This window comes from Platalea leucorodia (genome assembly GCF_965183815.1).
Source record: "Platalea leucorodia genome assembly, chromosome: 12".
In the NCBI taxonomy this organism is placed as follows: domain Eukaryota; kingdom Metazoa; phylum Chordata; class Aves; order Pelecaniformes; family Threskiornithidae; genus Platalea; species Platalea leucorodia.
In genome coordinates, this window is record NC_138834.1 from 6,852,055 (window position 1) to 6,879,980 (window position 27,926).

Sequence of the window (27,926 nt, forward strand, 5' to 3'; positions counted from 1 at the left end):
AATTGCCCCTGTCAGCACCAGTCTCTTGGCAGCGATGTAACCCGCAGTGGAAGATTAATCTGTTCATTTTATTTTCATCCTTTTACTGCTCTACAAAAGTGTCCACACTTAAATTGTGTCACCTCTGCTCTGCACTGCTCCATTTCATCACTGGTCCTTCCAACACCAAATGCCTAATGAAACAGGGGCAGCAGTGCCTCCCCTTCCCCACACGTGCACTTTTTTCACCTGTTTGGTAGCTTTCTGGCTGCCTGTGCTGTAACCAGCGGGTCTGAGAGGGCATGGAGCTGCTGCGGAAACGGCCTTGCACCACCCAGCCTTGATGGGAGACTCCACAGAGCATCTTCCCAAGCGTTCGACCCCAGGGAGGTCTTAATGTTGCTCAGCCCAGAGCCTCAGAAAAGCTCCAGATAAAACAAGATTTTCTCTATCTGGCAAGTGAGGGAGCTGCCAGCGTCCCGAGCACTCGTGCCCTGCCTTGCACAGCAGGGAAGCCTCTCGTTAATTCTCTTGGACCCTCATTTCGGCCCGAGTCACAGTGGCGGGAGCAGCTGGCCCTTACTGGCTGCCTGGTCTCCCTTGTCCTCCAGAACAAGTTTGTGACCAGGGCCAGAGATTTCCTTTCCATCTCCCTGGCCTGCCTGCGGCACCGGGGGCAAAGCCGGCCAGTCTGTGGTGGCACCAGTGTCCCCAGCTCCCCTGCCAGCCCCTGCTTCAGCCCACTAAGGAAGGGGTTGGCCAGGAGCTGCTCTCTGCTCGGAGCAGAGGCAGACGAATCCCTGAAAAGCCGCATATTTTGCTGCCTGTCCCTTCTCCCTCTGCCCAGCAGAGTTAAAGAGCAGAATTGCATGCAGCAGCATGGCTGGCGGAGGGGAACACTCCCCACTAATGATTACTGCACGGGGGGTTGCGAACCACTCCTCTCCCCCAGTGACAAGCAGGCAGTGAAGCGTGCAGCGTCCCTGCCCCCCACAGACCTCAAGGCAAGGCTGTGGATCAGCAAGCAGAGATCTGCTTTCATATTGCCATTACTCTTCTCGTTCTGGCCTGTAAACATCCCTAGCTCTGTTAATTAGCGCTTCGCACAGCGGTGCATTATCCAGCTGGGAACTTACATAAGTTATTGACCTGAGATTCCCACAAATGCTATTTTCAAAATAAAAAAAGCCCTGCTTGTTGAGCAGCACGGGGCGCCCATATGTTCTGACTGCGTGTTGCTTTCTCTCCCTGCAGCTCCACATGAGGATCCATGCGGCATATGGATCTACTAAGGACATCTCTGTGTACAGCTCCATCAGCCTCCCGCCCACGCACATCTACATCGTTGGCCGACCCACCAAGAAGCTGCAGAGCCAGTGTCAGGTAGGAGCCAGCTTGTCTGAGCCCTGCAGGTGCTGCCGAGGGCCTCCCATGGGAGGGCGATGGGAATTTGGTCACCTTAGAACTGGTGACTGAGCTAGTGTTTGCCAAGAGGACAGGAGCTGTCCCACGGACCAGGACCCATCACGTCTGAGTGGCTCCATGTCTCGTACATCGCCCCAGAGAACCTGGTACAGCAAACGCGTTTGGCTGCCAGCGGCTGCCAGGGAAACGTGTCCCATCCCTCTAACGCCTGCCCTCATCCCCCTTGTCTCGCAGTTCATCACGGAGGGGTACGCAGCCCACCTGGCCCAGCTGGAGTACAACCACCGCTCGCGCCCCGCCAAGAACACCACGCGCATGGCGCTGCGGAAAGGCAGCTTCGGGCTGCCCAGCCAGACCGAGTTCCTGCGCAAGAGGAATCATCTGCTGCGGACCATCTCCTCCCAGCCTTCGGCCACCGGCGGCAGCGCCAGCCACCGCCCCGAGCGCACCCAGAGCCAGTCTGACAGCGACAAGGAGAGGGACAGGGAACGCAGCCAAAGAAGCATGAGCATCGCCACGGGGTGCTGGGGCCGGAGCGCAGCATCCCGGCTGGAGTCTGGCCTCTTGGGGCAGAAGTAGCCAGGCCAGAGCTAGTGACTGTCAGCTGCAGCCACCGGAGGAGAAAACAAAAGGGAAGAGGGATGAGGCCGGCGTTATGGGCTGGAAGGGTAAATATGGTGCTACTCTAATAACATCATGGTATTCTGGGAAGAGACGGGATGTTTCCCACGCAGAACGTGCAGGCCTTGCAGCAGGAGCGTCAGGTTTGTGCAGCATGAGCCCAAGGAACAGCTGGAAATTGGGGGGGGGAAGTCTCCAGGTCAAGATCGCGCTCTCTCCTGCCTCCTTCTCTTATCCAGGTTTAGTGACTGTAAATACGTGCCTCCTCGCCTTGTTAGCCATCGCTCCGATATGCGTGACCGAGTGCTGTCCTCAGAGCCACAGAACAGGGGATGAGGCTGGGGAAACTTGTTCTTGGTTGTCCCAGGAGTCAGACTGAGGTGCTCTGCCGGTGCCGGCACGGGGTGAGTTGGGGTTCGATAAGCGTGCTGTTTCCCCGGCACAGACAGCCCCAAGCGAGGGATTTATCGTGGGCTGTGCCAGGCAGAGCAACCGAGAGCTTTACCTGTAAAAAGCTTCAAGTTCAGCCACTTTCTCAAGGAGTACATGCAGTGGCAAAGCGTAAAGATGTATCGATGCTGTTGGTAGAGGCAGAATGTCGGCAGATTCACGCCCAAGAAAGTGGGGTCATTAAAAAATAACAGTAATAACAATAAAGAGACCTTTTAGAAGCCGATGGAGTTTAATGCGTTGACCTATTAAAAGAGGAATACAAGCTATTTTGTTTGAGCTGTTACAAACCTCAGACACTTAATTTGCTGTTAAAGTCTCCAAATATTCTCGCTATATATTATTTCCAAAAGTAACCACCGTATATTTGGAAGCAGCTGAAGGCACTCAGCAGCTAGATTGCATTGCAGTTCTCATCCAAATGCAGGGTCTGACTCTCTCAACACCCACCTCTGAGACGTTTTCTTCTTCCCAGGTTCTCTCCAAGTTCAGTAGCAGCTTTCATGGGAACTTGACTCGCTTCTTTGACCTGTAGTTACTGAACTGTAAAACCTCATTGTTTTTTGCACTGATGATTTTTAGAATGGAAACCTGTTACCATCTCATGTAGCTACACCTAACTGTTTGTAGTGCATGACAACGAAATATTGCTAAGCCAGGGTGTGTGTATATATATACATATATGCATATACATATGCACACACACGTATATATATGTATATGTATATATTTAAAAAAAAAAAAAAAATCTGTGCAGAAGTTTTTCCAGCAGTAAGGAGACTGTAAGGAAGTGTGCCAACAATGTCAGGCAACCTTAAGAAAAGGCCATATCTTAATTTTCCTGGTGTGTTTCTCAGTGGATGTGCCTGAGCTGATGGTTTGTGCGCTGCTGGAGCGAGCCGGGGCTGGGTGCGTGGCAGAGGGGAGCTGCCGGTGCGCGGGGCGAAGGGCTCGCTGCTGGCTGGCGCCCCCGGTGACACCGAGACGTGCACGGTGCAGGACCGGGAGCGCGTCGCTCTGCAGCAGCGGAGGAGAACAGTGCCTAGAGCGAGGGCTTGCCAAAAAGCCCCTTAGTCCTGTCCCTCCCGGGTCGGCCTGGCCCTGGCGAAGGGCCTGGTTCCCTCCTTGCACACACCCCCGGGGCGGAGGGGCAGCCACCCCGGGGGAGCCGGGGTGCCCATTCACAGACTCCAGTTGGCCTCTTCACGTGGAGATTTTATAGTCCTACCGAGCTCCCCGACGATGTGTAACCCTGCTTTCCCCCACCACACTTTCCTGTCTTTATATCACTTTCTACTTATGAGGATCTTATTTATAACAAAGAATTTTTTAGACTGGCTGCTTCATTTTATTAACTGTTTCAATATGAAGTGCAGGACGGCCGCACTGAGACACACAGCACTGTGAACGCTGCTCTGCTAATTGGCTCTGGGCCACAGTAGGCAAATCTAACTCATCAGACACCCAAGGTAGATCTCACGTCTTCGTGGCGCTGGAGGGTCAAAGCGGAGGCAGAGGAGGGACAGTGCTGAGCTGCCGACGGCGTCCGAGCCGGTGGAGCGCTCAAACCCGACTGCCCGCCTGCCGCCCAGTGCATCTCCCGCATCTTGCAGCCTGACTGCAAAATGCTTAACCACTTCTCTTTGATAATTATTCAATTACAGAATGTATCCGATGACTTTCGCTACCAAAACTTGACTTCCCTTTCTGCCGACTCAGCTTAGCTCTCTCTGAATGTACATCCAGAGCTTACTGGGTTTAAAACCAATGTGAATTGTCCCAGCTTTTCGCTAGTCGAATGTTATATCAAACAGATGCCATCCGAGTAGGAAGCCAAGCCACAATCCATCCTGTGAAGTCACCAAACCACATCACAAAATAATTTCTGCAAATTTGGATATGGCCTTTGCAAACTTCAGCTTTCCTCCAAGTCCACAACCAAGGCATGATCTGTACATTTTCCAATGCTGACAAGATGTTCACATTTTCTTATGTGTAGATAGTGTAAAACAGAGGCGAATGTAAATGTTCAACATAAAAAGTGGATATATAAAATTGAAAGTTATTTATTTATGTAGAGGAAAAAAAAATGTCTGGAGGGACTGGAACCTTCAGGGTTTCTTAATATTTAAAATGTAGCTTTTTGTTTCAGGCATTATGTACAAAGCAATTATTTTATGGACCAAGTTTAATGTAACTGTCAATGAATGCAGAAGTGCAATATTATACTCACCTCTCCATCACTTCATGTTTTAAACAGCTACTAACCAGTTAGACTGACAATCACAGCTCCTCCGTCCTCAGCCTTTGTTGAGCTTCTTGAAACTTGCCCGGGCCCTTTCCCCGGCCCCCCATCTGTTGCCATTGTACGGATCCAACACGGAGAAGCAATTGTAGAGCGAGACCTTTATTGCTGCAATAATACCAGATGAGGTGGGTGTAGTTACCAGGAAATACGCCAGTTAAGTTTTTCTCCGCCGATTCAGTCCGTCGTAGTCTGCATCAGTCTGTTCTCAGCTGCCCCCGTCTGGCACTCATCTATCTGAAGCAAAGATCAACGTGCTACTCACTCACAGAACAATAGCAATAGTTTAACTCTGTGTTTATAACCTGTTTGTTCTGAGCTGTTTTGGAGAGCAATGCATGTGGCCCGATGCCTTTCCACTTGTATGGAAGAGGATCCGTTGGGATGCAGCGAGGGAAAGATGAATGTATATTCCATCCTTACTAAAGGGGCACTGTCAGGTTAAAGACCTATTTACCTTTGTTACAAATAACTCGTTTGCTTCAAAATGAAAGAATATCAAGTTTCTTGTACTCCTCCCCATCGCCGTTGTCTGGGCAGCCATCGGTGCGAGCGGCGACAGTCGTGCTGCTTCTGCTGCAGCCCACGTCCTGTTCTCACACATGAGCACAATACAGCCCGCGCTGCGCAGGCTGCCTCGGTCGTTGGTTTGGTTGTTTTGGTTTTTTTTTTTTTAATTGTTTCCATGGGAATTAAACTCTGCTGTGGAGCTCAGATTTTTTATAAAAAGCAGCTTTTTGTATTACTGCACTATTGGGCCAGACTTTCTACCTGACGCTGTCCCTTTAAAGTCTTTTAAAACTACAAAGAGGAGCCCGTGCATTCCCTCCGAGTTGTTTCCTGGGTTTGCTAGATCACTCAGTCAGATGAGGCGAAATTCTAATACCAAAAACGTTTACAGTGTCCGATAGGCGAGCCGAGAGCAGTAACTAGCCAAAGGGTTACTAACAAACTCCCGCTCCGCCCAGCAGCCGCCGTGCTTGCTGTAGCAGCCCCTTCTTCAGGTATCGCCACCGTTTGCTGCATTTCCTATTAGTTCTAGAAGCCTTACGGTCCCCTCCCTGTCCTCAGCACCCTCTGCCTGTTGATACCCTCGACTGTCAATTTTATATTCCAACGTTGTTAGTTATATTTTATTTATAAAAAATTGCTTTAGGGGTAACAGATGTGTGTGTGGGGAACCACTGGAGGGCACGCCCGAGGGCGCCGGCAGCCGCGCTGGGTACGCCCTGTGTGTACGGTACCGTGCCGATGTGCCGATGACTCGCTTGTGTGTGACAAACCTTCTGTACAACTTCCTTCTCCTCCTTGCTGTTAGTGCATCGTTCCAATGCCTGGGTGTGCTTTGTGTACAGTATCATTGTGAGTTACACAGATTAAAGAAATGGGAAGGCTCTTCTCTGTCTGCTTTTTTGGGGAGACTCTAGAAACAGACAAGTCACAAAACCCAAGATGTGAGCAGGCGCCAGTTTAATGGGGTTACAGCGATGAACAGAACGTGGAAACTCTCCACGCAGGTCAGTCCTGCAGGACCCATTTATCCTTTAACCCTTTTTTTCTTTTTTTTTTTTAACAGTCTGTAGGTTTATGGACTTCGCAGTGGGGGAAAGGCCAGCTCTTTGCTTCACAGCAGCCATGGGCATGGGGTCCCAAGGAGCCCAGAACCCTAATGCTGCCTGGGGCCTGCGCTGTGGGGAAGGGACACAAGTCGCATGCAGGAACAGCCAGCCAGGCAAAGCCACCCCAGCGCAGCGCAGCGTGCCAGGCCTGCGCTCCCCCAGCGCCACCCGATGAGATGAAGCTGCCGGAAGGCTGAGTAAAGCCCTTGGGGCACAGCGGAGAGCGGCACTTGAAGGTGCAGAGAGCTGCAGCCTGGGCAGAGCCGCGCAGCGGCACAGCCGCTCCTCTCTGAGCGGGGCGGGTGAGGGCGAAGGGCCGGCGAGCCCACAGCACTGGGTAAGCCTGGGGCACGCCGATCCAGCAAGGAAGGGGCCAAGAGCAGCCCCTAAAGGGAAGCAGTGGCAGCCAGCTGTGTATTTTGCAGCCCTAGTGCATAGCTTGTCCTGGCCGCAGCATTGGCTCCTGCCCACCAAAGCCCAGAGCTGAAGGGCAGCAGCACCTCTAGGTGCTCAGCACCAGCGAGCCTGTGCCTTGGGTGCTGCTGAGCTCCTCCGGCCTCGAAAGGGGCACTGGGACAAGCAGGTCCAAGTGCGTTACAGCCACGCTGGCCCCAGTCAGGAGAGGGAGGGGAGAAGCTGTTTACTGGGAGAGGAACCATTGAAGTCGCTCTCCTTCCCAGTCAATAACTTACAGAGCGGCTGGAAACTGCCCCAGGGGAAGCATCCTGACGCGGTGCTGTCTGCATGGTCCAGAGACAGAGGCTCGTGCCTGAGCTGGCACCGGCAGGGCAGGCTCCCGGCACGGCTGGCGCTCACACGCTCACTGCAGCATCCCCGTCCTCACCTGGAAGGCCAGCCCGTCCCCCCGGGTGGCTTGCTGCAAAGGGAGAGACACGGGTGCTCGCAGCACCGCCTGCCCGAGGATGAAGGACCACCAGCACCCACCCGCGTGGGCCCCTGCAGAGGCGCCAGGGCTTGGTTTGCCCTGGTAGAGTCTGTGGGGTCCCCAGGGAGGCAAGACAACGCCTCTGGGTGCAGCAGCTCCCCGGCTGCGCCCACCCACCCACCAGCAGCTCACGCTGGTGCCAAATCCCCGCTACCTTGTTAATCTCCTTGTGTCTCTCCTTGCTGACGATTTCTTCTAGTACTTCTCCGTCTCCCTTAATAAGCCTGGAAGACAAGCACAGGCCCACGAGCCATGAGGGCTACTGGCAAATTCCTGCCAGCTGCAGAAGGCGCTGACCCCCACCCCCAGGGCTGCCTGCTGTGCCCCAGCTCAGGCACATGGCCACCAGCTCCCTCACAGCGCTACGTGCCCGGGGCCCGGTGCTGGCTGACGCACCTCTGGGCAAGGCCAGTGACAACCTACCCCTGAAGCTGCATTAGGTGACTTTTTTCTTTTTTTGCTGTATCAAGCTTAAATAGTACAGCACGCTTTTCCATTGCCCTTGTGGGATTAATGTCACCACGCCGCAGCAAGGACAGGTGTGGTGCCCTGAGACATCAGCATCCCCCTGCACGGGCCAGCCGTCCCCGCCCCAGGCCGCGGGCACTGCTGTGTGCAGAGCCAGTCACGCTTGCACGCGGCAGGAGAAAACACTCGCGATAAAAGCATCTCTTGCCACCCCGCCATCTGCTGAGGCTTCGCTGTCAACGGCAGCGGCCCCAACCCCTGCAAAACCCCTTCCTTTTTTCACACAGAGTTCAGGTCTGGTCCTGGCTGCCCCAGGAAACTGCAGCGCCATCCAGAAACAGGAGCCAGTCTGGGCCTGAAAGGCAGCCAGACCAGGGAGCATCTTGCTGAGCAAATTCCAAGCAGCGTTGGAGGCGGCTCACACCTCCAAACATGAACAGAAATTTAATTGTCTTCATTACATGCCTTACGGGGAACCGACCTTTGTTCCACACCTCCCTGAGCCCCGCAGGCTGCCTTCTATTTTAAGACTGGACTTGTCATACCCGATTCTCTTCAGCATGATGTTTTCTGCTTGCTGAGAAGACGCAGTTTATTAAAAACTGGGTCATTTCTACTTGGCAGCTAAACGAACTTTGGTTTGATTGCTGTCTGTGACGCCAAGGGGCACCCACACTCCCTCCTCACTTGCACCCAGGTGCTAACCAGGGCTGAGTGCGTGTGTGCTTCAGAGCTGAAAGGCAAGCGCATGAAGCAGTGGGGTAAGGAGGTGTCGGTCACCCCCCTGGTTCCTGCTCTGCCCCGCTCGCAGAGTCCCATTTCATGGGAAGAAGCTGAACCCTTCACAGCACAAGGAACAAACCCTCTGCCTCCAGCAGCCGCCAGCTGCTCTGCTGTCTGTGTCCCTAGCTCGGGGCTGGGACACAGCCCAGTGCCCCTTGCACGGAGCCCCAGCACAACTCAATAATTTGGTGTCAAACACGTCGCTTTCTGGGTAAGTTACACCAGGTCTGACGGGAGGGGATCTGCGAGGGATCAGCTCAGGCCTTTGCTGATGAACGGGACCTGGCTCCACGCATGGTCCTGCAGTGCCACGGACCGGCATCCTCCAGGACTCCAACCCACACAACACGGGTGGGGATGGACAACCTGCCTCCCTTTTCCCCACGGATCATACCTGGTTCTCCCCGTTTCGGGATCCACGACTCTCCTTATGACACTCTGCCTCGCGTCCCATTCTTCCTTTGTCATTGGCTTCATAGCCTGGATTCGGGATTTTTGTTCGTCTGTCAAAACTGGAATGCATCGGTTCGTCAGAGCCGTGCTCGTGGGGCCGGCTCCTGGCCGAGGGGCACAGCACCACACCTGACGTGAACAGACACGCGTGCCACACCAGCGTCCCGGCAGGACTCGGGTTCAGTGATGAACCACGCAAAGGAAGGGCTGCTCCATGTCCCCACGCCAGTGCCAGCTTTGCCAGTTTGTTACTGCTGACCGTGACCTTCCATCTGGCATCTTTGTTCCCCACTCACATCTATGAACTACATCTAAACACTTCACAAATGACTCTTTGAACATGACTCCTTACGTTTACTTGGTGTGGCTCGAAGGCAGCCACCGTGCGTAGGAGGGAGGAGCGTCAGGAGCTCCTCTCTGTACACAGCCCTGCTTCCCTCCGACAACCTCGCGTGGGTCCCGGGAAGGGCGACGTGCGAGCGTCTTTCCCCAGCGCGACACCTGTGTGCTCTGGCTTCAGCAGGAGCGAAACGCCACCGTTACCTGGTCCGGAATCCACCAGCGACTCCTTCTGCCACTGCTCCAGCGAGGGGCCAGGCACCACGTCTCCCTTGGCTTTCTCCTCCTTAGCCCTCTCCTTTGACTTCTTTTTTGATTTCTTCTTTATTCTCTTCTTCTTCTTCTTTTTGTCTTTCTGTTTTGCTCGCTTTTTTTTGCCGTGTCGACTCTTCTTCGTTTTGGAGTCACTGTCACTGGAGTCACCAGAAGAGGAGCTGGAGGAAGAGGAAGACGAGGAGGAGCTGGTGGATGAAGAAGCTGTCTCAGAGGAAGAGGTACTTGCCTTCCTCTTCTTTTTGTCCTTTCCTGCCTTCTTCTTTTCTGCAATACGTAAGAAAGGGTTGAGTGGGGCAGCTCTGGCCCTGCAGCAGCAGGGATGCTGGTCGTCCCCCTCCCAGCCTGGTTTCTTTCTTGCCTGAACAGCAAAGCCCCCAAAGCCGGGGCAAAGACCCCTCTGTGCCGACACCTTTAACACATCGCAGCGTGCAGCACCACGCTGCCAGACCAGCATGCGGAGGGGCTGCAGGGCTCCGCACTTGTCTGAACGAAACTAAAATGGGCACAAAGTGCACAGCAAGACAACAGACACCGATTTAGCTGAAAGCAGGGACCCTCTTCTCCCACCCGGGCCCCTTCTGTGCACCTGCCCCGGGAAAATGTGGTGAAAGCATGGGGCCGCGGGCATTTCCCCTACCTTCCCTAGCTGCCGCTGAGCTCGACTTGTGTCTGTGAGACCCAGAGGTCCGCTTCTTCGGAGGAGAGCTGCTGCCCCGGTGCGAGTCCTTGCTGCTTTTCCTCCTTTTCTTCTCCTTCCTCTCCTGTCTGCTCTGAGAATTGCTTTTGCTCCTGCTTCGCGATCGCTTCCGAGACTGGCTGTGGGCCATGGTGCGTCAGCCCCTGGAGGGAACAGGTTACATCAGTGCCACAGGCGAGACCACCCTCGCTCAGCGGCAATGGGTCTGGCAGCCCCAGAAACCTTAAATCCAACCCTGAGCCAACCAGCCCTGGAAGCCCTGCTCCTGAGCCCCTCTGAAGACAAGGCTCATGCCTGCTCTCGCCGAGCTCCCAACGCGCAGGGGGAGGTTGGGGTTACCCATCACACAGCTGTGGCCAAAGGGAATTTCAGCAATCCACAAAATGGAGCCCTCGGCAGAGAGCTGGGGCCGCGCAGGGACAGCGCTGCCCTCGCCCGCCTTGAGACAACCGTCCCCAGGCAGGTTGGCCATGAAACCTCCACCAGGCTTTCCCCACGCTTCTTGCGTTTGTCCCTAGCTGTGACGACTAAGAGAGAATCGGGCCGATCCCCCCCGGGGTCGGGGTCTGCAGGCAACGCTGTGCCCCACGGCCCCCAGCAGCCACGGGCCGTGACCCTGTGGGGTGGGGAGCCGTCGGGAGGAGGGGACACGCTGCACCTGCAGACAGACGCCGGCAAGGTACAATCAATGCTGTGGCAACAGTCAGCAGAATGAAACGTCCTCCCCAAGCTGAACACGGAGTCAATCACCCCATTATTTAAAGCGTCGAGAGCGGGCGCGAGCCAAGGGGAGGAATGAATTTTTAATATTCCAATTTGCTTTTAGAAAACAGATTATGCATTGAGCTGGCATCCCCGTTCATCAGCCCGACCGGCTGCCAGCAGCCACAGGCCAGAGACAGCATGATATGTGCTCTCATTAATTTAAAAAACAAACTGACACCATCAGCAGAGCAGTATCTGGGAAATGCTTTCTCACAGCCACCTTCCAACTACTACATTTAATTAATTGCGTGTTTACCACCTCGACGTTCCCAAGCGGCGATTCGCTCCCAAGTGAATCAGACCTTTGATTGAGTTCCAAATGGAAATTTCAATCAGAAAAAGAAAAAAAACCCAAATCAAACCAATTAAGGACACAGGGAAGTTTCTGAGGATGAGCGTCCTCCATCGACAGGCACCTGGCAGCCTTGCTGGCGGGACGGCGTTTGAGTCGGGGTCCGCTCCGTGGGTCAGGGCCCGCTTTTATACAACCGCGGCAACAGGGCCAATGGATGCGGTGTTGGGCACAGACAGGAGCATCCCGGCGAGTCCGGGGCGACGCCGCGGGAAGGGGATGAGCCCCGAATCCACCATGGCTGGTCGCGCCCCAGAGCGGGGGTCTTGCCTCCCCTCTGCCCCCAGGTTCGTGGCCACAGCAGGGCGGCCCCTCCTGCCCACCCAGCTGCGCCCAGGCCCGGCCCTTGGTGGGGACCCGGGAGCCCGGCTGCTTGCGGTGGGAACCCCCGGCAGCCGGAGGGGCAGCCCCTTCCCTCACCCCGACACAGGGAGCCTGCGGCACGCTGGCCCTTTAAGAGCTCAGCGCGAGGTGTGCTGGCCCTTTAATTGCTTAGCACAAGATGCACTAGCCCTTTAAGAGCTCAGCAAGAGGTGTACTGGCCCTTTAAGAGCTTAGCACAAGCGTGCTGACCCTTTAAAAACCTGCGCAAGGTGCACTGGCCCTTTGAGAGCTCAGTACTGGGTGCGCTGGCCCTTTAAGACCCCGGCGCAAGGCGCGGCCCCTTTAAGAGCGCGGCCCCGCGTGTCCGCCTCTTTAACAGCCCCCCCCGCCTCAGGGTGCCCCCCCCACCCGCCCCCGCCGTTCTCAGCCGGGGCGGCCGCTGCAGCCCGGCCCCGCCGCAGGTAAAAGGAGGAAAGGGGGGGACGAGGGAGGGACTCACCGCGGCCGGGCCGGGCCGGGCCCCCGCACCGCACCGCGCCGCGCCGCCGGCACCGGGCCGGGCCCCGCCGCCGGGCCCGCACTGGCCTTCCCCCCCCACACTTCCGGCCGCCGTGCGCGGGGCCGGGCGGCAGCTGCGCCGCGCTCTTTGGTTCCGGGGTCCGCCGGGCCCTTGAGCTTTAATTTTTTTGGGTCTAATTCAGACGCAAATAGGAAGCGCCAACGTTTTCTGCTGAAGGAGGTGAAGAGCTGACACTCGGTTTTCTTGATACCAGCCCTCTGGCTCCGTGCACAAACGTAACAGCCCGTTTCCTTCCCGAGACGCAATTTTAATGGGTTTTGCTAATGAAAAGCTAATCAGCGCTGCGTGCTCGTGGCATCCCTGGCCAAAAATACAGCGGATCTGCTGGGAAGGCTTAAATCAGCACCTCTGTGCGAGCCGTACCGGCTCACATTCAGCCTTTCACAATTATCAATGATGCAAAGTCCACATGCTGTAATTATTGCAGTTGATTAAATGAATGAAAAAAGCCCCTTATAAACACAGTGGCGTACGTGTACATCAAATATATACAATTAACGTCCCACAGAGCCAAATGCAGCCATCAAATCAAAAGATATTTGGCTTCTTTAATTTGTTTTGTAGAGGGGAGAGTCTGCAATTTCAGTCAGCCAGCAGTAAGATGGGGAAAGCACTGGACCCGCCACATGCCTCGGCTGCCAGGGGATCTTGGTGCCGAATTAAGAAGTCCCAGGCCCTGCGGCACCCAGGTTGAGGCCGTTATTTTCTGTTTTCACTTATTCACGTAACTAAAGGAAGGGAGCTAAATGTACGCTCTTACCTTCCTCTGGAAAGTTTTGCTATGTTGCAGGTAGCTCCCAGAGCTTTGTCTCTAAAGCCTGTTTCTGCTTGTTTAACAACATTCACGCTATCTTTGAAAGGGAAATTTCTGCTCAAAAGAGCTCATGGAGGCCTTCAGAGAGCCCCTCAGCCACCCTGTGGGATCAGCTCTCCCTGAATTGTTCCCGATGGATTTTTCTGAGCCTGGGTTAGGTAAACAGTGATGGTAATTCCATGCCATTCCCAGCAGCCTGTTGTGAATCACCTGTACCTCACTTTTGAGCAGATTCTTCACTGTCACCCAGCAACAAAAAGCTCTCCCCCCCTTCCCCTGGAGGAGGACAGGAGTCCCTGCAGGCAGCAGAGCAGTGGTAACTGCAGGGCTTTATTGTCCCGTTCCTTTGCGTTTACAGCGGGACCCGCGATGCTGCTGTTGGCACAGAGGTATTCACAAAGGCCAAGCAGCTTTGCGTGTTTTCCCCGTACACGTGAAAATATTTACAGAGCCTTTGCAGTGAATCAAAGCGTTAAGGCTTTCTACATCTTTCAAGCAGCCCTCCGGCCCAAGCGTGAGCCCTGGCGAGCCCGAGTACCAGCTCTTTCAGCTGTCCAAGCAGCTGGCTTCCCTAACCCCAGCAGGACTGGTTTTGCATCGCTTTCCAAGGTGATAGCTACTTCTTACACGACTCGTGGACCCACCAGAGTCTGTTAGTGCAGTCTGAGAGGTCAGAAAGGAGCTTTAGGCAACTTGGTCTGGAGAAATCAGGCCCTGCTGTCTGCTACCACAAGGAACAGAGATTCACTGTCTCGGGTGTGTCATCTTCAAGGGTTTCTGTGAACCCATCTCCAAATCCCTCTGCTTCCACCAGCTCAGGCTTCTTGTTGCACATGGGGCAGAGCTGGTTGCGGATGGCAGACGATCTCATCCAAATAATGAGGTTCCAGCGTTCCCCGGAGGCAATGGGAAGCGCCCCGTGGATCTGCCCTCCTCGGTGTAACAGCCCCTGGGCTCCCACATGTTCGATCTCTAGGTACTTTGGGACGGGGCTAGGATCCTGGAACAAAGGGAGGCGGATACAGCATTACACCAGAAAGTCCCTAGCAGAACAATGCTCAAACAGTTGAAACTTTTACTTGTCAATTCCTCACCCACGGCACCCAGTGAGCAACATGGAGAGGACGTACTGCACCTCTGAAATGCAGCTACTTCAGTGGTGGCTTGGCAACAGTTTAGTACAACTATTTTCAAGTAAGACATTCCCAGTGCCAGGTCCAGAGGGAATTTAAGGACAGAGCTTCAATAAAAAAAAAAACCAACCTGTTTCACCAGGGTATGGGAGCTTTTACCCTTCTCTTGCCAGGAGTCCTCTGGAAATAGGGGCTACAGATTTAGGTTTAAGTCTCATCTGAAATAAATTTCTTTTCTCTCTCTCTGCACTTCCCTGCTCACTATTTTGGTTGTGGAAAGATGGGCTGGTTTGTTTCACGCCAGTTTCTACTCCGACAGCTGTTTCTGTCCTCCCTTTGAAGCTTGAATATTGGTAACCTGCTTATAGCAGAAAAGGCTCCTGTACAACCAAGACATTTAAAAAAAATGGGGAAGGGACAGAGCAGGTTTGACTGTCAGAAGTGAATAATTGTTTTTTAGAACACAGTTAATGCCTTGAAACTGGAGGGGTGAGGGAGTAGAGGGGAATAGAATCGGGGCCCAGATTAGGAATATGCTCACTACCTGGCTGAAATCCCCGAAGTACAAGTTGCCTTCTGTGAAGTCTTTTCCCAGTGAAACATTTAAGGTGACTTCTGCATTGTCATAGTGAGAGCTCAAATCCAGATCTTCGTGTAGCGAGTACTTGACAACAAATGCTTTATGGCTGTCCAGACAAGCGCCTCCCAAGTCGGGATAAAGCAGTGCCGTTACGGGCTGCAGGTATTTTTCACGCAGGGGTGTGATGAAAGTTTCATCCATCCCAAGCTCATTTAGCAAAACCTGTCTCAAAGAGAGGAGATGGGAACAGCTGACCAACTACATCTGCTGCTTCATCAGAGCTGCTGCAGAGATGTCTTGTTCTCTTCCAACCCTGCTGCTTGCTCAGGTAAAGAACTTTAGAGCAAAGGCTCCAGCTACAGGCAAAAGAAGGCAGATTAAGGTGGAAAGTGATGGCAAAAAGACAAAGTAAGAAAGATCAAAAGTTAAGTGTTCTTTAAAAATGGACTCGATTTAAATGTGTATTGCTTAAATACAAGGTGCTCTTTGCTCTGAGATACCAACTCCCATCCCCTTTCCTTGCATTCCCCTGTCCTTTTGTCTGTGTAACACACATTCCCTCAACCCTTTCACTTCAGAGGGGCTGTACTCAAACTGCTCTGTGCTCAAATTACAGGCATTTTGGAAGGGAAAGGAGTGTAAAGCGAGGAGGTAAACGGAGTCTGCTTGTGAACACTGCCTCTAAAGAAGCACAAGAGCTAGTGACTCCTACCCCATAGTTATTCATCGTGTTGGGCCTGCCTTTAGGCATGTCCGACTGTTCAAAGTTCTCCAGCTCATCCACAAAGGCTTGGCAGAATTCCTCTGTGAACACTGGGAGTCGATAGATCCTCTTATCTGTCAAGAGAAGGGAGACACTGTTTGCTGGGGAAAATAACAGGCGAGAGTGTTCCTGACTGTCATGCTGTCTAGCTATACTGTGCTGGTGTCAGTCAGAATGCAGGACCCACGTGCTTCACTTTGTGCTCAGGCTGCTCAAAGGGCTGGAACCATTCCCCAGGATCAGCTCTGGGATGTATTTGTTGTTTTTCATGTTGGCCCCTTGTTTCCAGGCTTCCCCATCCAGTTGGCAGATGTGGCACTGATTTAACTGCCTGCTGTAGGTGCCGAGGAAATGTCTTGAGAGGGTCTAGAGGGAGGGTAGTGAATCAACAGCTCATCACAGGCAGTCTGAATACAGCCTCCTGGAAGGAGACTCAAGGCCATTTAGGGGATGGGGGATTCACTCATCCAGTGCAAACCTCCTGGGAAGACCAGGCCTTCTGAGCTGCTTTCAGGGTAGAGCCCTAAACGTCTGTGTAAGGGGAGCTCAGTATCGAGGATACAGAAGCTGAGATAAAGACAGTGTGAAAAGGCTGCGTGTCTGGAAATCGTGCCTTGATGTCGTGTCTGGAAATCCAGGAGCCCTGCACATACATATTTGTGTCTTTTTTGTCTTGAGAAAAGGAGGCAACTTTGCAGCTTCCCTTCTTAATTTTGTCAGCATTTCTGGTAGGGAGAGAGCTTCACGGATGCCTCCAGGGGAGCTTAAAACCCAGACCTCTTTTTAAAAGACTGAAATCTAGACTGAAACTATTTCAGCTCAGACTAACCGACAGGGATTGTCTGAAATGGTAAAGCACTTGGGGAGGGAAAACCAAGCTCCCTGGACTAACAGTGTTCCTTCAGCAGGCTCCCCTGTGAGGCTGTGGCACAAGCAAAGCCCCAGCCCTGCTGCAGCTAGAGCCTCTGATGAGACATGAGCAGACTGGGACTGGAAAAGCGAAAAACAGGATCTCATCCAGCACAAAACTGCTGCACAATACTGCCTCTCCAGAGACTCTCGTCAAGCAGAAAAATAACATCCTGTTTGTCTCAGCTGTGTATCAAATCTGAGCTATTAAAGACAGGGCTTGAAAACAGCTGTCATCGCTGAAGTTCGAGGACATGGCAGTGTTAGGTTAACGGTTGGACTCGATGATCTTAAGGGTCTTTTCCAACCTTAATGATTCTATGATTCTATGATTCTATGAAGTTGCAGTGTCACATGGCAGAACTTTGTGGCTGATGTGTTGTTTTCTTTACCTGAGAAGGACTCGATGTAGCGCAGGAGGCCATGGAGATGAGCATCCGGCGATGTGCAGTATCTCACAATTTCTAGAAAATCTGGGGCCAGGAATGAATCCTGGCATCAAGGGAAGGATGATAAAAATACACAGAAACACAATTAGTCTGTGTGGTCTTTTACAGGTCAAGAGGGAAACGGACTTCCAGGCAGCCACAGGAAAATATGTGGAGTCTAGGGAGCAAGGCTGATAGTCACACTTGGGTTACTTCTGTGGCAGGAAATGCAGAATGTTACTGCTGTTTTTCTTGGTGGTTTAGGTAAGTTGCTGCTTGCTCTAGTTTGTGTGTTTCTAAGTATAACGAGCCAGATTTATCCTTAGCGTGATAGGGAAGAGCCTGGCTTGCATTATGGGCTCCTAACAGGTAAGTGCAAAGTCCTTCCTAGCAGATTTGGCATCTTGTTATGGCCTCAGCACAACAGCATGACTACGCTCTGCTGTAAGCACTTCCCCACACAGATCACGAGAGACAACGGCAGAACTGACAACTTGTTACTAAAGGATCGTGGAGCAGTAAATCTGTGCAAACTCGTTTGTGTGTTACTGCTGATCTGTGGTAATTATCCAGCTGGGAAGTCTTGGGTCTGGCAAACACGAGGAAATTCAAAGCAGAGTAGTCCACAACAACGGGGGCTACCCTGCATTTGGGGTGCGGTGTATACATGCAAGCAGCCTGCTGCCCCCCTTCAGACAATAGTCCCTGGTAACTTGTCTGTGTGTTAAGCCCATAAATGCTGATTTCTGTGGCTGTTCGTTAGACCTCACCGGCCCTGTTTGCTGCAATGGTGCTTTAGGTCTAAATTACTAATGGTATTCTGAGTCCAGTACCAGGTGCTGGTGCAGCTTCAATACAGAATGACCCTTATGTGGCTCTAAGCCAGGCGGAATTTTGCCTGGAGAATATGCTATGCTGTGAAAGTTTTTAATTCAGTTTTAATATGCTACGCTTTGGTTTTAATTCAGTCCAGCTCTAGCACTGCGGGCAATCCCGAGAAGGGGGCTTCCTACTGCAAAAATAAACTGTCAGGCAGTTCCTTGGGTGCAACATAGATTCCAAACATACTGTCTACCTGCAGAATGTACACTTCTGGGTGTTTTCGTTTGTAGCACTTTGAGATGATGGCTTTGCGTTCCACTGACTGATGAATTAACTGTTTTCTTCTCTGCACTTCTGCCTCAATCTACAAGTAAACAACAGAGCATATTGTTAGAAAATCGAAAGTGATGATAACTAAAACAATTCCAGGAATTTGCTCATTGTTTTAAACCAGTTATTTTTGTTCCGGGCACCTCTGGGACACACAGTGTATGTCTTTGCCTTTCTGTAGTCAAGACAAGTCCAATAAATATCTGGAAAGCCAAATCCCTAAGAGGGATTTGAGACACGGTCTCATTATGGATGGCTTAAAAAATAACTGAAGTTTTTCCATGGACATGTCAAGCGGAGCTGCAAGGTTTCAGCCCTTTCAGGCATTCTGACACCTCATGAATCGCCGGCCTACGCTTTAAGGGTCTGGCTTATGTTCTGACAATATAAGCATTGTCCAAAGTAGACATTTGCTGGGAGGGAGACAGGACTTGTCATGAAGGGATTACTGCTAAGTGTTGTGGGGACAGGCTAATCTGTCATTTCAGAGGAAACAGCTGTAGTAGCAGCTGATTCAGGCAGCTCCTCCTATTTAATAACCCCCCCATGAGATTAGGTTATAACATTCCTCAGCAAAAAAGGAAGGAAGGAAGGTGTGACCGGTACCCCATACCCCCGACCCCTGGTAATGTGGTTAGCATAACTAACGCCATTTTATAAGGCAAGCAACCATTCTCTGTGATTGAGCGGGTCACGGATTTGTTCCCTTTCCCGCATTATCAGGCCCTGAAGGTCCTGTGAACCAAGCAGACAAACCAAACAGCTTTCTTCTTCCACTCCCTACCAGCCTCAAGGTTCCTGGGTGCCAGGCTGATTCCTCACTGGCCTTGAAGGTCCCAGGCACCCGGCCAGCCCGGTGTTGTTGATGACCCCGTCACAGAACAGGGAAGCATAACAGCACCCAAAGCACTGTCTATAAAACCAAGCAGTTACAAGTCCTAAGTGGGGAACTTGGACTGGAACTGCTGCTGGACAGCGAGAGCCATGACCTCCCGTGGCCAGGGACGCCTCCACCGTCATCTGCTTCGTCCGAGGACTGAGTGAGTGGCTCGTGTTCTTTTATATGATTTTTGAGTCTAGATTATGATTGTTATATAGATACAGCAAACCATGTATTAAGATCTGACCCAATCTGTAGATACAGCAAACCATGTATTAAGATCTGACCCAATCTGCAGAGGGTCCAGGTGATCAGAAACTATAAGCTAAGCTCTAGGTGATTAGAAATTATAAGTTAAATTAGGATCTAGAAATCCTGAGTTAAGTTGTATTATAAATTCTGTATTATGGTGCTCGTTGTGCTACATTGATTCTGCTTGTAGAAATCCTGTGCATTCTAATCATAAATTCTCTGCTATACTAGTCATAATAACCTGTTAAGAAAATAAAGCTTTAATTGTAACTATGATTTAGTGCTAGCATCATCCTGCCAAGGGTCCCTAAAAGAACCTGTCTGTGCCTTTAGTGCTGGGGTGAAACTGGAGCTGGTTGTGTGACAGATCTATGTCCCCGGCCTGGAAAGGAAGGCAGATCTCTCCCTACAGGAGTGCCCCGGGGGTTGTTCTTGCGATCCGCCCAGGTCCCCGGCGGGGCCCCCCTGAGCTCTGCAGGATCCCGGGTGATCCCGTCTCAAGGCACCCTTTAAAAGCAATTGACAAAAGAAGGGATGAGGAGAGACAAACAAGAAGGGTGCTGGGAGCCAGCTGACTAACAGCGGTCAGGGAGCGGCACGGCAGGCCATCTCCACAGCGTGTTGAATCACAGTATTTACTTCCAGGGTGTTGCCAGTACAGACGCACCGCTGGCAGCCTCCAGCCCCGGACCAAGGCGCCAGCGGGGAATTTTTCCCTTCGGTCTCCGCCCGGCACCGGGTTTCATCAGGACAAGGCGCCGGGGAGCTGGGCCCCGGTTCTGTCAGGGCCAGGGCCTGCGCCTTCAGCGTCTCCCCGGCTCCTTTCAGCGCCCGGGTCGGCCCGCGGGCCACCCGGCTGTGTGGAAACGCCACAGGCGAAGGGGGGTCCGCGGAGGGGAGCGGGGCTGCGGGGTCCCCTCCCGCCGCGGGGCGGCCCCCCCTGAGGCGGGGGCTCCCCGGGTCCCCCCCCCCCGCCCAGGGAAGCGAAGCCCCCGGCCCGCTCTGACGGGACTGACCGGCGAGGCCGCCCTCACCTCCCGCAGCGCGGCTCTGAAGTCCTCCTCGCTCCGGCAGCCCCGCTCCCGCAGCGCCTGCAACACACCCGGCCCGTCACCCACCGCCCGGCCTCGGCCGCCGCCGCGACCGGGTGGGGGGTGCCCGCCGCCCCGCCGTTACCCGCCCGTAGTCGCGGCGGAGCTGCCCCTCGTCCCGGTACCGGACGTGCAGCCCGTAGCGCCCCACGAAGACGTTGTCCGAGAAGAAGCAGGCGCAGGCCAGGAACGGGCGGCCCGCGGACATGTTTCCCGCCGGCGAACGGGCAGGGGACGCGCCGGGCGCGGGTCCAGCCGCCAAACGGCTCCGCCGCGCAGCGCCGCTTCCGGCCGAACCGGCGTGAGCGAGGGCGCGTCGATAAATTCCGAACGCGGAGAAAAACGAGGAGAGGAGAAACTTGCTGGAGCGGGGCCGGGCCCTCTCGGGGCGGTAACGCTCGCTGAGGGTTCTTTGCAGACGGTCCCTGAGAGGCACCGCCGCGCCCCGCCGCCCCAGGGCCGCGGCCGCAGGGGAGGCGCCCGGCGGGGCAGCCCCGGCCCGGCCCGTCCATGCTGGCCATGGACTCGGCGCTGCAGGTGGCCGAGGAGGAGGTGGTGGCGGCCGAGTCGTGCGGCCCCAGCAGCAAGTTCGAGGACATTTACCGGTTGCTGGCCGAGGGCTGCTTCCCGCCCAGCTTCTGCTCCATCAAGAGGAAGAACCTCAAACGCTACGCCCAGAAGTTCGTCGTCGACGGTGGGGACCCGGGTGGCACCGCGGGACGGCCCGGACGGGGCCTGCCGGGGAGGAGGGGGGGCAGAGCGGCAGCGGCCGCCGTGCCCTTGGCCGCGGGGCTGAAGGGCCGGAGCGGGCGGGGAGGGCCCGGGGCCGCCGCCGAGGCCTGCGGGGACAGCGACCGGCGGGCGGGAAGGCAGAGGCCTGCCGGGCCCCCGGAGGTGAGGACAGGGGCCGTGGGAGGCCGCGCTGCGGGTACCCGCTGCCCCGCTCCTGCCGCCTCTGTGCCTCCGCACCGCTCCGGGGGCGCAGGGCGGGGGACCGGCACCGGGGCACAGCGGGGCAGGCCGCGGCTGGCCCCTGGAGACCAGGGGCTTTACCTCCGCAGAGGATATTGCTCAGCTCTGGGTGCAGAAAAGAGGTCTCTGGGTTTATTTGGGGATTATTCCAGCTTAGCACCTTTCCAGAGGCGTTACAGAAGCTCCCAAGGCAACGGTCCCCCTTCGTTGTGTCTCACCTGTTTTTCCTGCTGTAGAAAATTACCCACTCGCTAGGACCGAGTAGCTGAAATGACCGTGAGGGTGACGTCTCGCATTTGCAGGCGGCTGCCTCTACTATGTGGGACCCAAGAAGGAGGAAAAGCGCGAGGTGATTGTGGATCCTGAACGGAGGCGGCAAGTCTTTCTGGAAAGCCATTTCACCGAAATTGGGAACCATCTAGGCCAGAAAAAGACGGTGCACCGGATTCAGAGCCGGTACTACTGGCTGGGGATTGTGAAGGATGTTGTGGACTGGGTAAGTTGAGAGCGTTGACCGTGTCAATGACGTGAGTATTTCCCAGGACGTTCAGGCAGCAGTGCCAAGTGAGCGGCTAGAAGAGCCCTGATGCAGGGATGATGTCGTTTCTAGTGCCTGTTGCTTTGAAGCCACGCACTAAGTAACTCTGCAGGTGAAAGTGTTGGAACGTCCTGAGACAGCTGGATAGATTGGATGTCTTTTCCCCGAGCACCAGGAAACCTGCGCAGGTAGGCCTCCTCGTGCAGGGCAGCTTTGGCCAGCATGGGAAGGTGGGATTGTTTCAGACGACTGTTACTGGGTATAGCTTTGAGCAGGCGGGATTCCTGCCGGAGCTGCCCAGTTCCCTGAACTATTGTCACAGGAGGAGCTCAGCGTTTCCGCTGGCTCTCCTTGGCTGCTTTGCCTCACCTGTTTTATTGCTGAAAGTTCCCTGCAGCAGGGCTCTGCAACAGTGTGGTTTGAAGAAGTGTGGTTGCGTTGCGTGGTCCGAGCAGCCCGTGTTCCTCCAGCATCCTAGGGCTGATGATTTTTCTAGCCAGCAGTAGAAGTTTCAAATACAATAAATGTTTGCCTAAAAACAGGGTGAGAAATGCCTTAGCTATAGGCCATGTTGAGAAAATTGGTTATTGTGTCAGAGAAAGCTGTCAGGTGAGTTTTGTGAAAGGTGAGCTGTGTCGGCCTGTTGTGTTTTGTCCTCTTTTTCTCGCGCCCTGCTATTTTTGCTGGGTAGAAGGAAGCAGCTCAGATGTGCTGTCCCTCTCATCCCTTCATAACCTGTCCACTCTGAATCTGACGGAATTCATCAGCATATTTTAAAGTCCTTTGATATGTCTTCTCCCTGTCCAGATTAAAATGTGTGAAACATGCCAGAACGCAGAGCACAACAAGAATGTGTCACGGAAAGCAAGACCTGTCAAAGTGGAATCACCCTGGGAAGTGCTGGGATTAGACATCCATGGTGAGTGTTTGCGGCTGACAGACAGGCTTTGCAAGCCTTCCACGCCAGCCATCGGGAAGCGTGGCAGACTTACCGCCGCACGTGAGTGAAAGCTGCCTGCATCTGCAGTGAGGAGGTGCCAAGGAGGCCACAGCAGCCTTACCAGGGTGCAACCTGATCCGTGTGACTGGCTCAGCTCCCTCTCCACACACAATGGGAATTGTGGGCATGCGTTACTTCCCGGAATTGAGACTGATGGGTGTATTTTTGCTGACAAAGGTCACAGAAAGGTACTGGCCAAATGACATTGCAGAAGAGAGTCGTGGTCATTTTCACAGTGGTTTTTTTGCTGGGCTGGGTTTCTGACTTCCCTCATTTGGGTGATATTACAGCATCACGCTGATTTTTGTTGATGCTTATTTATGCAGGACCTTTTCCTGAGACAAGCCGGAGCAATACACATGTCCTCATTGTGACCGACTACTTCACTAAGTGGGTGGAGGCTGCTCCTCTGCAGAAGAAAGATCCCTTGTCAGTGGCTAAAGCCCTAGCTACAATTTTTTACAGGTGTGCTCTTCTGTTTTTGGTTACATTGCACCTCTGCAGTGAGATGGGGCGCGCTGGGATGTCTTGCAAAAATACTGTGTCCACGAGATGGTTCCCTACGAGAGCAGGGACTCTCCCTTCTGCAGGAGAGGCCATGCAGTGCCTCTCAGTTGCTCTTTACAAAGTACTTGGCAAGAGCCTGGTCTCCTCTTGTTATCAGGGGAGGGGAGAAAGAGGCAGAAGTAATTCTTCAAGTAGCTCCAAGACCAAGAGAGCTGGTGCCCCAGTTCTCTGCAGTTTTAAAACCATTCCCTGATCCCTCCTAGAAAGCGTTTATTTTGCACTGACATGGTGCGTGTCACCACATGACATTGTCCTTGTGGAAAATGCATGTGGCCAGTAGAGGTTTGCATTCAGAGCAAGAAACTCTGCTTGTTTCTGCTGCTGCCTTATCATTCAAAAGCAAACAGGCTTGGCTGTTGTGGAACAGACGGAGACAGCGGACTGCTCTCCGCTCTTGGGGAGGCGAGGTCAGGCCAGCCCCTTTAGCACCAGCTCCACTGGAGGGCCCCTGTCCCTTTCATATCCTGTCGTCACCCATGAGGATTGAACTCCTCTGGCTCTGCCCTGCAGCTGACGGAGTAAAACCAGTTGTGTGTCCTCTTCTCGTTCAGGTTTGGAGCATCCAAGAACATTTACGCCAGTCAGAGCTGGGACTTCTGTGAGGAGGTAGGTCAGGTGCTGGGTGGTTCAGGGAAAAGCAACATGATCTTGAGCAGGTTTTTTTGGGCAGCAGGACCCAAAGGCAGAGCTGCAGCGTGCCATGTAGGGGGGGGAAGGAGCTGATGCTGCCGTCTCCTTGCCCCAGCCCTGTTGCCGGCAGTAGATGATTTGTCAGTGCTTTCACCCTGTAAGGGATTTAAGGTTGTGGTTCTGTGATGCAAGTCCTCCAGCTACACTGCAGTCTTTCTGCTCAGAAGGAAGGGTCCTGTGAGGTGATGTCCATGAGATTCCCGCCCTATCCTGGGATTAACCGAGCTTCCCAGTGCTGTGGAAAGCCTCAAGCACGGGAACAGTCATTGCAAAACATCTTGTCAGGCTCTAACTTTTCTGGGGAGCTTTTTCTGCTGAGCAGCATCTCCTGGCACAGGGACGGTGCCGTCTCGTGCTGTGGAGGCTGCTAGCTGCTGTGGTGCAAACCCACCTTGTTCTCCCGTGGGCGTGACCCCCTGCCGTTGCAGGTCAGCCGGCATTTGTGCGAGCGCTGGAACATCTCACAGATCCTCACCCCCGCAGACCCCGCAGACTGCGCAGGCCTGGACGACCGCAGCGCCGAGGTGTTCAAATCCTCCATCTGCAATGTGGTGAACGAGAAGCCCGGTGAATGGGACACCAACCTCGACCCTGTGCTCTTCGATTTCCGCACCTCAGTCAACTCCGTCACGAAGTACACCCCCTTCTTCCTCATGTTCAACAGATACGTGTGCCTGTCGTCCGAGGTAACTTCTTGACACAGGAGAGTCTTGTAGGAGGTTTGCCACTGGTGCAGTTACAGAGTAACACCCAAATATCTGTACCTTGCAGGTGAATTTTGTCAAGGACTCTAAAGAGCAGGGGGCTAGCTCCGGTAAGGCAGACAGCCTCCCACGATTCACAGCCACGGTTCAGGAGCAGCAGAATGCGGTGAAAGAAATTGTAAGTCTTACGGTGCCTTGAAATCATTTTGCAGCTAAGCTGTCCCCAGGGTCTCCTGCATCAGGCTGTGCAAGAGCTGCACAGAAGGGATTTGCCCATACAAAGATTGTGCCACAGCGTGGGCCTGCTCAGGCGCTCAGAGAGAGCCCCTGGCCCCATCTGTCCAGAAATGTCATCTGACGGGAGTCCTTTGCCTGCGGGCTCTCTCCTGTCACCGAGCATAGCAGGTAGCTGAGGGGCTCGAGCGTGGCAGGGAGGCCGCGCGTCCAACTGGGAAGGATGGAGATGCCAGTTAAGCACTGCCTGAGCCTCCACAGTCCTGGCCTGAGAGGAGAGGTGGACACTGGCACCTCAATGCGTTCCAAGGGCAGCAGCAGCAGAGCCGGGACCCTCTGAGCTGGCACTGTTTGGTGCCGTGAGGAAGCTGGTGGTGTTGCTCAGAGCTGGGTGATGAAATAGGAGGGACTGGCTTACCCCATCAAGGCTAATGAGAGCTGTCTCCCAGCCTGCCCAGCACTCTGCCTTGTAATCTGCATCGCAAATCAGCCAAGGGAGTCGGTCCTTAGGCAGGGACAAAAAGCCTTTAGGGTCATGCTTTGTACTTAAGAATGTTAAAAGTAACCCTGCCCCAAAATGGGAGGAGAGAAACTGGGGAGGCTGGGGCTACCATGAAGACTAGTGGCCCGGTGGGCAGAGAGCTGGGTTTGGGGAGCAAGGCCAGCATTCAGTTCCTGACTGTCTCTAATGTGCTGGGTGACGTTGGGCAACTCATTTTGTCTCTCCGTTTCTTGGTTTCCTGACTTGAAAAATGACCTCGGTGTCCCCTGTAAAGTGGTTGGCGATCTGTGTGCCAAAAAATAATAGACAAGGCTCGAGTGCTTTGTTTGCTCAGTCATTTCTTAGACTCAGGGTTATGTGGTCCTCTCTGATCCCACCTGGACTGTGCTTCTTCTTGCCAGGGAATAGCAGCAGTACAACAGGACAGGAGGGAGGAGGCCTGGGAGCTGAACATGTGGATCTATTCCCAGCTGATCCCTTTGGCAGCTCAGGCTGGCTAGCTTGGATTCCCCTTTTGTGAAATGGAGATGCACATCGTGGCATGGGGCAGCAAGAGCTCCGTCTTGGTAATGCCAAAGCATCCTGCCCTGTCTGTAAGGGCACTTCTGGTGTCCAGGTCGCTGACGTTTGCCTGCAGATGGGCCAGGATTGGGGCTGTAATTAACAGGAGGTGATAAAAGCTTCCTTTGGCTCTGTGTTACTCCAGCCTAGATCTCTTTCTGCCCTCTACTGATGGAGAACTAACAGCTCCTCTGAGCGCCACCATGAAATCACAATTTCTTAATGTAAGATCTCCTGCTAGTTTGGGGTTGGTGAGAATAAGGCTGGAAAGACCTTGCTTAGTCCCTCCCTTGCCCCAGGGTGCAGCCAGCTGTGCTGGCACTTGCTGGCACAGCCTTGGCTTGCCAAGCTGAGCTCTGCACGCTGCAGCGCCGACTCTCACTTGCCAAGCTCGCGTGAGACAGAGGCGAGCTGATTTTTAAGTGGTGTCTCAAGGCCTAACCCAAGCAGTCTGCTTTACAGGTGATCGCCAACATGACCACAGCCTACAAGCGGGAGCGGAAGAGTGTGAAAAGGAAAAGTCGGGGCCTGCCCTCCCTTGCTTTCAAAGTGGAAGACAACGTGTTTGGGAGCAGCGCTGCCAGCTCCCTGAAGAAGCTGAAGAAGGGCCAGTTTGTGTCGTTTCAGATCGAGACGGTCCTGCCACCTGAGCAGAGTATGGCCAGCGTGAAGAAAACCAGTTAGCCCCTGGGGCTTTTCTTGGGGTCCGCAGGGCTGGGGACAGTAGCACGAACTGTCCCCGAGGTTTGTGGCCCAGCTGCATGGGAGTCCGGGGTGCAGACGTGCCTGCTCTGTCCTGGGGAGACGGGAAGGGGAAGGTTCAGACAAAGGTGTCTGTTCAGTCCCTTCCTGGTCCAGATTTGCCCTTGGGCCATCCCTCCGACCCAGGGAAGTGGCACCATCCTCATTTACGCTTTGGTAGCGAGAGACTCGGTCTTGCCAAAAAAGCTCCACCTTGCCTATGGCGTGGAAACTGCCCTTTTGGGAGTACTTGCATCAAGGCCCGGGGAGCGATCTGGGTGTAGATGAGAAGAGAACCAGAAACTACACCTGGCTTAGCCACGTTGCAATTTGTTTCCTGCGGCTTAAAACTGTCCTCCCCACTGTCTGCCTGAACTGGGAAGAGTCACGCCAGGTCTCGCTGCATTCCCAGTGGACATGGGAGTAGCTTGAAGTGAGCTTTTTTTAGTTTTAAGCACTAATTAGCAGAAATAAAATTGATAATAGAACGTGATCTTTTTATTTTTGGTTATCCAGGCAGAGAAAAATGAATTTTTCCTTTGTAACATCGCCATTCTATTCTCTCCAGAAATGGAGTGAACTCCAGGAACCCTGTAGTCTGTTCCTACACTGGCGAGGGTTATAGGGGTGTTTTTAAGACCAGCGCTCCAAAAGTAGGGTGAAACTTTGGCACAGTGACACCGACCAGCCCCTCTGTCACCTGTACAGCCCAGCTGGAGGCACAGATGCCGGCCAGGGAAGAGCCTGAGCATTGCCATCCCTCCAGAGCCCGTGCGGGGACTTGAAGGGGGGAAAAATAATTTATAAACTGGATTTCTTGAAACCGGATTCCTCTCTGCATTAGGGGTTAATTTAAAACCCTGTTGAGCCCCTCTTTAGGGGTTAATTTAAAACCGATGTTGAGCCCTTGTCCTGGTTGTTTTTAAAGCCCAATCGTGTGCTGTATTTTCCCCCTCTGCTGCAGAAATTAAATGAAACCAATAAAATAATATACAAATTTAAAAAAAAGTTAATCCGCGGGCGGGGCCGGGGC

The 27,926-nt window shown here is 53.7% G+C and overlaps 3 protein-coding genes across 16 annotated transcripts in view; 1 reads left to right on the top strand and 2 right to left on the bottom strand.

Moving 5' to 3' along the window:
- Window positions 1–1,994, top strand: part of PITPNM2 (phosphatidylinositol transfer protein membrane associated 2) — a 137,506-nt gene extending 135,512 nt beyond the window's left edge. For all 8 annotated transcript variants that reach the window (XM_082324968.1, XM_082324974.1, XM_082324973.1 and 5 more), the window contains 2 exons: window positions 1,234–1,362; window positions 1,639–1,994. In XM_082324968.1, coding sequence (XP_082181094.1) covers window positions 1,234–1,362; window positions 1,639–1,983 — 474 coding nt within the window. In that variant the 3' untranslated portion in view covers window positions 1,984–1,994. The remainder of the gene's footprint in view (window positions 1–1,233; window positions 1,363–1,638) is intronic.
- Window positions 1,995–4,930: 2,936 nt separating this feature from the next.
- Window positions 4,931–13,893, bottom strand: ARL6IP4 (ARF like GTPase 6 interacting protein 4). 6 transcript variants are annotated; one of them, XR_014229560.1, is made up of 7 exons: window positions 12,302–12,441; window positions 10,302–10,504; window positions 9,593–9,928; window positions 8,991–9,108; window positions 7,500–7,569; window positions 7,092–7,276; window positions 4,931–5,017 (listed from the first exon to the last, which is right to left on the bottom strand). XR_014229560.1 is itself a non-coding variant. In XM_082324980.1 (6 exons), exons 2-6 carry the CDS (start codon window positions 10,489–10,491, stop codon window positions 7,220–7,222), a joined length of 771 nt encoding a protein of 256 aa, XP_082181106.1. In that variant the 5' UTR covers window positions 10,492–10,504; window positions 13,841–13,893; the 3' UTR covers window positions 6,215–7,219. The 6 variants fall into 6 exon arrangements, 3 of the variants coding, with proteins under 3 accessions (XP_082181106.1, XP_082181104.1, XP_082181105.1); XR_014229561.1 differs by lacking the exon at window positions 4,931–5,017 and adding an exon at window positions 6,139–6,203; XR_014229562.1 differs by lacking the exon at window positions 4,931–5,017 and adding an exon at window positions 6,215–6,468.
- Window positions 12,752–20,657, bottom strand: OGFOD2 (2-oxoglutarate and iron dependent oxygenase domain containing 2). 2 transcript variants are annotated; one of them, XM_082324976.1, is made up of 7 exons: window positions 20,470–20,657; window positions 20,328–20,384; window positions 18,085–18,195; window positions 16,974–17,073; window positions 15,622–15,746; window positions 14,874–15,131; window positions 12,758–14,196 (listed from the first exon to the last, which is right to left on the bottom strand). In XM_082324976.1, the coding sequence occupies exons 1-7, from the start codon at window positions 20,590–20,592 to the stop codon at window positions 13,921–13,923; spliced, it is 1,050 nt and encodes a 349-aa protein (XP_082181102.1). In that variant the 5' UTR covers window positions 20,593–20,657; the 3' UTR covers window positions 12,758–13,920. The 2 variants fall into 2 exon arrangements, with proteins under 2 accessions (XP_082181103.1, XP_082181102.1); XM_082324977.1 differs by lacking the exons at window positions 16,974–17,073; window positions 20,328–20,384; window positions 20,470–20,657 and having other exon boundaries at window positions 12,752–14,196; window positions 18,085–18,189.
- Between the last annotated feature and the right edge of the window lie 7,269 nt (window positions 20,658–27,926).

Excerpts from the sequence above, each read along its gene's own strand:
- ARL6IP4 (XM_082324980.1), bottom strand. The coding sequence starts at position 10,491 with ATGGCCCACAGCCAGTCTCGGAAGCGATCGCGAAGCAGGAGCAAAAGC. Across the intron at positions 9,929-10,301 it reads CTCAGCGGCAGCTAGGGAAG|AAAAGAAGAAGGCAGGAAAG; the intron begins GTAGGGGAAATG and ends TACGTATTGCAG. Across the intron at positions 7,570-8,990 it reads CCCGAAACGGGGAGAACCAG|GCTTATTAAGGGAGACGGAG; the intron begins GTATGATCCGTG and ends CTTGTCTTCCAG.
- OGFOD2 (XM_082324976.1), bottom strand. The coding sequence starts at position 20,592 with ATGTCCGCGGGCCGCCCGTTCCTGGCCTGCGCCTGCTTCTTCTCGGAC. Across the intron at positions 20,385-20,469 it reads TCCGCCGCGACTACGGGCGG|GCGCTGCGGGAGCGGGGCTG; the intron begins GTAACGGCGGGG and ends GGTGTGTTGCAG. Across the intron at positions 14,197-14,873 it reads ACTTCGGGGATTTCAGCCAG|GATCCTAGCCCCGTCCCAAA; the intron begins GTAGTGAGCATA and ends CCTTTGTTCCAG.